This window comes from Cyphomyrmex costatus, unplaced genomic scaffold (assembly GCF_001594065.2).
Source record: "Cyphomyrmex costatus isolate MS0001 unplaced genomic scaffold, Ccosl1.0 scaffold120, whole genome shotgun sequence".
NCBI lineage: Eukaryota > Metazoa > Arthropoda > Insecta > Hymenoptera > Formicidae > Cyphomyrmex > Cyphomyrmex costatus.
Genome location: NW_017275174.1, coordinates 1571959 through 1578870, shown reverse-complemented (window position 1 = coordinate 1578870; position 6912 = coordinate 1571959). Strand labels below are relative to the sequence as shown.

Below are 6912 nucleotides of genomic sequence, written 5' to 3'. Positions count from 1 at the left end.
AAATAACGAGTTAAATTGACTAACAATTAATCTTGATGCTCATAGCATCTTGGATCTTAATAATGTTAAATAACATATTAAAAATTTATAAATAATTAATTTATATTGTGAAAAACATTATGTCGGCCGGGAGTCGACCCGGATCTCTGGCATTTCGTGCGAACGTCCTAAGCTTTTAGATTACCGAGGCAACTCTCTCGGTAGTTTGAAAGCTTAGGACACTCGCACGAAATGCCAGAGATAGCTTATTTCAATATGTCATTCAACATTATTAAGATCCAAAATGCTATGAGCATCAAAATTATTAGATTGTTAGTCAATTTAACTCGTAATAGTACTGCGGTAGTTTATTAGAGTTTGCGTTATCTAAAAAAAATTTTGGCACGTATTTAAGAATCTTATATCATGCATACGCGTAGTATATAAAATCACACGGAATTATATATTAGAAGCATTCAAGATCCAGCTTGACCGTTACGGCATGTTCTATCGATATTTAGTTTCTCACGGTCCAATAATCATATTTTTTAAACTTAAAAAAATTTCATATTTAAAATCCACGATTGGTTATGATTTACAACTGAAAGCAAAAGAAGTGAAAATCATAATTTCAATTTATTGTTAGATGTATTGTGTGTAAAATATAAGAGAAATTTTAAGCTACAACTGCAAGTCGCATTAAATAAAAAAAATGAATAAAAACTTTTCATTATTTTTAAACGTAATTTAAGAATTTTTATATTAATATTATTTTTTTATATTTTTTACATACTAATGAAACATTTATACGTCTAATTTAAGACACCTGCAGAATAAAACAAACAAAACTTTTTTTAATATAGATTTGTGCTTTATTTTTTCATTTTGTACATTCTTATTGCATAATAATATTTAAAATATATTGTAATAAATTAATTTTTACATATAAAATGTTTGAATAGTAATAAGATAAGTAAAAATAATGTATAGCTATTAAAATATTTTATATCTCAATATTATTTATATAGAAACTTTATAATTACTTCATGTATTTAATATTCTTCATAAAGCGATATTATATAATTTATATGCACAAAGTTACGATTAATATTACAAATAAATATCAATTTTCATAAAAACTCGCATAAAAATATCTTTCTTTTGGATAATTATCGGTAGCAATTAAGGCACATGATTTGTTCCTTATAATTATATCTGAAATAAGACAATGCATACAATTACACACTTTTGAAAATTTTACAAAGACACATAGCTAGTAACTTACACAGGTACAGAGCAATTCTGACAAAACAATTCTGAGCAATTGGCGCACACAGATTGACAAGAGGAACACAACGCCTGATCACAGTAATAACACGCGCTTACTGTAGACCGATCTATCAACTGGTAACACTCGCAGAGATCTACTCGGATATCCTAGAATAAAAAAAAACATTCACAAAACCATTGTCTTTACATCTCACATATATTTTATAAAATATAAATAGTTTCATAGTTTATAAAATATAAATAGTCATCATAAGATGCCTACTTATATTTTATTTCAAGTGCCAACATAGTTCCACAACCTACATTGACAACTCTGTCACTAGTTTTCAGTTGCAATTTGTCGGTTAACAGCATCTGTTTCATATTGGACGTAGATCTGAATTTACAAGGTGATGGACGTTGAGGTAGGTCTACAGAATCCATTTGCCCTGATGTGTTTAATTTATGGGAGAGTACCTTCGCGCCTGCTTTAAGCAAACTTAGAGTCCTACCTGGAAATACATACGGAGTCAAATGTAAAGATTTATCCCTATTGAATTGACATATTGTTACGACTAAAGACGAGCTTCAAGATTTAAAAGAAAGTGTATAGCATCTCACAAAGTGAGCTTAATACCTACTATAAACATCTCTCATTCGCTGGTCACTCGATACGCCGTTATTCACCTGCTTTTCTCCTACATGCATTTTCATCTGTGGTAATAGATGACAGTCCCCTTCGAAGGGACAAGTACGTTTTGGCATTTTTCAAAATCAGCTTTGAACAAACTAAAATAACATGGCAGTAGCACGTTACAAACTGGCAACGACCAGAAACTATTGCATTGAGTGGAATCGTCTTGCTACAAGGCTGGTCACTTGCACCACTCTGTATGTATATTGAAAGTTATTATATACGAACATAATCTACAAATAACTTGACTAATACCTAATGTTACTACAGTTTTAGTAAAATATATATTACACTCACATGAAAAGTGACACAAGTCGAAATTTTTCAGATTTAGTTATACATATAATATTATGTGTGGATCATATTCTGAACTTCTAAATACGCTAGTTTTCAATCAGAAAAAGTGATACAATTTGAATTCAAATATTTCTAAGATTAAGAACTATGCTTCTTAGGATTATGTCATATTGATGGAATATGCAAATATAATAGCTAGAAGAACGTGAATAATTAAACTAAAGCAGCACGTGAATAATTGATAAACCTTGTTTCGCGTGGAATATTACAAACCGCATTGTTGAGTAACTTTCACTTAACCTAAAAATATTAACGATCAACAAGTTATATCCTTGGATTATTGGACTCAAAATCGATTTATATATCAACCAATCGCCGATAGAGAAAAGACTGAATCAAAAAGACGAAGTACACATGTATTTCTATAAAACGTATAGTCAGCGATATACACCATTAAGCACATAACCTCAATTTAAACATTACTTTGAATACTCCACGTGTAAAGAGATTTCCGTCGGAATTCACATTTCGCTACGATCTGGTGAGAATTCATAAAATTGATAATAATTATATACTTACTTGTAGCTTTAGGTCATGTAGTTTAGCACAATGATCCGAGTTTTCAGTCGATTACCAAAAAACACGCATTGCGGTGGATTCTCCAAATTTTTCACTTGGCGAGAAACGTGTCTATTCGATTTCACTCTCAGAACGATGTCGAGCAAGTCAGCCGTCAGGATCGGTACGCACGACGGAACTTTCCATTGCGATGAAGTCCTCGCCTGCGCGCTCTTGAAATTATTACCACAGTACAAGGATGCTTCTATAGTGAGGTAATTGTAACAAAGCTAAAACTGAAACCCTACTGTTCTACCAACATAAATGATCAACTTTAATCTTGGTTTAAGTTAAATCGGTAATTGCTTTTCATCTTTTTTAGTTCTCAAAGTTAGAAAAAGGTAAAGAATAAATTAAACCGAGATATTAAAATTAATCTACAGTGATATAAATATAGACATTAATAGTATAATTATTGATATAATATTGCCCAATAATTAAATTAATTTGTATTGATAAAGTCTGCGAAGGACATTAGTTAAATGACATGAATGATATTAAAATTAAATGAATAGAAAATATTGGGTTACAGAATCCATGGGTATCCCATTACATTTTTAGATCTCGAAGTCAGAGTGTCTTGGATACTTGTGATATCGTGGTGGATGTTGGCGGAGATTATGATCCATCCAGGCACAGATATGATCATCACATGAGGTAAATTTAGCATATTTTTTAATTTACTTTTACTTTTCTAAATCAATGGGTCTATTGAACCTAATCAATTATACAACTCTGTTAAAAGGCAATTAATCAATTTTTTTTATCTTATATCTACAAAATATTAATTACATAGAAAATTAATCTCAGTAAAGTGAATTTTCACATATAATGTAGCTTATAATATAAGAAAAGGTATCATAAATGTAAGGCTTAATAATGGATATTTTTTAAGATATAATACATATATCAAACATATTTCATAACATGACATAAGTTTTAATTTAATTTAATTTATTATAATAATAAAATATAAAGCACTGCAAAGATTATTGCTGAAAATTGTTGTTTCATCAGGAGTACCATTAAATAAAATCCCTATTTTTGTTACATTGTATTATTTATTCTCTTTTCTTGTTATCAGAGAATTTCAAGAATCAATGAGTACCGTTATGAAAAAACCAGGATATGATTGGACAATAAAACTAAGCAGTGCCGGACTGATTTACTGCCATTTCGGACATGAGATATTGAGGAGTATACTTTCAGATATAACAGAGGATAGAATCATTGATGAAATCTTCAAGAAAATTTATGACACCCTAATTAAGGAAATCGATGGTATAGATAATGGTATACCGATGTATGATGCCGAGCCATTGTAAGCAGATACATAACGTTGCATTGCACAATAGTTTTCTCCGAAATTATTGCATTTGTGTTTATTTCAGGTATCGAATAGTTACCGATTTAAGCGCGCGCGTAAGCAGACTGAATCCTCAATGGAACAGTCAGGACGTGAATATCGAAAAACAATTTGAAAAAGCTATGGCTTTGGTTCTGGAGGAATTTTTGGAATTTGTACAATACTCGAAAAATGTATGGTTACCGGCAAGAGAACTCGTGCGACGCGCTGTGGAGAGTCGATTTGAAGTAAGGAGAATTCTTATTCTTCTATCTTTTTACTTTAGATATTATCTTGACGATTGTGGTTTTAATATAAAATATTTCTGTAAGGTCGATCCGAGTGGAGAGATAATAATATTGTCGCAAACAGTACCGTGGAAGGAACATTTGTTTCAACTGGAGAAGGATATGAACGTGTCGCCGTCAATAAAATACGCCATTTTTGAAGCTGATAACGCTTACCGAGTTCAGTGTATGCCGGTAGCGCTGGGAAGTTTCGTGTGCAGGATGTTTTTGCCGGCAGCGTGGGGCGGTTTGCGTGAAAATGCCCTTGTAGAAGCCTGCGGAATTGAAGGCGCCATATTTGTACACTCTGTTCGGTTCATCGGCGGTCATAAAACCAAGGACGGCGCGTTGGCCATGGCGCGGAAAGCGCTCGAAATTGGGAAGGCCGAGCAATGTGCATAATGACTGTGTCTGGACCATTAATCTTTTTTAGAATTTTTACGATGTATTGAACATTTTTTAAAAAACAATTTGAATTAATTGCTTCTTCGTTGACAATGTGGAAGAAAAAATTTTTATTATGAATTCTGGTTGATAAATTTAAATCTGTACAGCATTTTCCACTGATAAAAACTAATGCAACTGAATGCAATTGTATTGTTCCATTGTGAAAACTAGTTTACATATTTTTAGTGTTCAATATTCTGACAAAACTGGTGCATAAATGTTGCACTGAATTCAATCTCTTCTCCCTCTTTAAAAACAATGAACAATTTAAGATTAATTGATATTAAGATTGTATGTGTGTTAAGGTATAACATTATTCTATTGGGAGTATAAATTAGTTCGGTCCATTTTCCAAAAGATAATCGCTTCCAAAGACGAGTCATTTTTTCGAGATGGAATTCGAAAATTGCCTGAGAGATGGGAAAAAGTAGTAGCCAGCGATGGACAATACTTTAATTAATGTGTTCATTCATTTTGTTTTGAAATAAATGCATTTTTGAACACAAAAAACGGATCGAACTAATTTGTATACTTAATTAGGGTGGTTCTATAGTAAATTGAATTACTATACAAATGTTTAATTTTTGAATGTTAAAAATGAAAAAATATTTAAAAAAGGTAACTTTTTACATATGAAAATAACAAATAAGGCTCGGAAACGCTTCTTTGACTAACTGCACACAAGTTTTATTATAGATTTTTCAAAAAAAAGAAAAGAAAACGAAGTTTTCCAGTGGAAAATACTTAATTAAATTTTTTTGGCTCACAAATTACTCGTGGCGATGCCGCCTTTCAGGACATATAACGTTTGATTCAAAATTTTTTATATTTTAATAGTTATGCACCTCCCAAAAATGGACTTTGGGGGCTCGGAATAAGAGACTTGTAGTGTCTCTCAGTTTTTGTACATGGCCGGAGACACTATCGCGTCTTCTGATAATTAAAATACAATTAATATTTAAATACTAAATCTTATAGGATCGTACATGTGAGAAACACAACCAATGAAAAATTGTCTTTAACGGTCGAGCTTGGATCTTAAGTACTATTATAATTTCGTGTGAATTTGTATACTACGTATGTATAGTCTTTTTTAAAGACACAAAACTGCGAGCCGAACAATTTTTCAGTCTTGAAACGCTACTCTACGGAACTACCGCAATAATATCACGAGTTAAATTATCTACTAATTTAACAATTTTTATGCTCATAACATTGGATCTTAATAATGTTGAATGACATAAAAATCTATGAATGACATATTAAAAATCTGTAAATAATTAATTTATATTGCGAAAAATATTATCTCGGCCGAGAATCGAACCCAGATCTTTAAAGATCTGATGTCAATTGACATTCCGTGCGAGCGTCCTACCAGACTACTGAGGCCAAACAATTAGATTTCTGTATAGTCTAAAACTATATAACTCTTGCGCCTTGCAGTATCCGATACAAAACAATGCCTTACTGGTACAAGTCTGAGTATCTTGAATCCGTCCATTTTTTTTACTTACTTTTAAAGTGATTTAAACATTTCTAAAAATTAGGTGTATATCAATTACATACGAGCCAATTGCGCACAAAAAAGCTAATCACAGAGCTAGAAAAAAAAATAAAAAGATTCCTACGCAGAAAGTCGTTGTGATTGGCAGTGAGCAATTGTAACAGAGTGTAAATGGAATTACTCCCTAAAAATTCACGAACATACTTTCAACTTTGTAGAACAAATATTTAAATAATTATACGAATTTGGACCGATGAGAATAAATTTAATTAAACAAGAGAGCCTATATTCGGTCAAAGCGGATCTTAGTGCTTAAATATTTCAGATGTGTATGAATTTTATATGAACGAGAAATTTGTATGAACAGGAATCGGTCGGACACAAAATACCTATAGAATAGTACCGTAAAGGATGAAAATGTGTTTAAAGCAAGGTTGAAAAAGCCAGATTGCTGACGGAAGGTGCAAAATTA

At 31.6% G+C, this 6912-nt stretch overlaps 2 protein-coding genes across 4 annotated transcripts; one reads left to right on the top strand and one right to left on the bottom strand.

Annotated features, from left to right (window-relative positions):
• Positions 1 to 1119: 1119 nt before the first annotated feature.
• Positions 1120 to 2884, bottom strand: LOC108778930 (uncharacterized). 2 transcript variants are annotated; one of them, XM_018546265.1, is made up of 5 exons: positions 2819 to 2884; positions 1890 to 2137; positions 1573 to 1760; positions 1265 to 1416; positions 1120 to 1194 (listed from the first exon to the last, which is right to left on the bottom strand). In XM_018546265.1, the coding sequence occupies exons 2-5, from the start codon at positions 2011 to 2013 to the stop codon at positions 1149 to 1151; spliced, it is 510 nt and encodes a 169-aa protein (XP_018401767.1). In that variant the 5' UTR covers positions 2014 to 2137; positions 2819 to 2884; the 3' UTR covers positions 1120 to 1148. The 2 variants fall into 2 exon arrangements, with proteins under 2 accessions (XP_018401767.1, XP_018401759.1); XM_018546257.1 differs by lacking the exon at positions 2819 to 2884 and adding an exon at positions 2240 to 2312.
• Positions 2414 to 4956, top strand: LOC108778913 (UPF0160 protein MYG1, mitochondrial). 2 transcript variants are annotated; one of them, XM_018546248.1, is made up of 6 exons: positions 2414 to 2780; positions 2866 to 3072; positions 3419 to 3514; positions 3942 to 4178; positions 4249 to 4450; positions 4535 to 4956. In XM_018546248.1, the coding sequence occupies exons 2-6, from the start codon at positions 2954 to 2956 to the stop codon at positions 4889 to 4891; spliced, it is 1011 nt and encodes a 336-aa protein (XP_018401750.1). In that variant the 5' UTR covers positions 2414 to 2780; positions 2866 to 2953; the 3' UTR covers positions 4892 to 4956. The 2 variants fall into 2 exon arrangements, with proteins under 2 accessions (XP_018401750.1, XP_018401743.1); XM_018546241.1 differs by having other exon boundaries at positions 2414 to 3072.
• The last annotated feature ends 1956 nt before the right edge of the window (positions 4957 to 6912 follow it).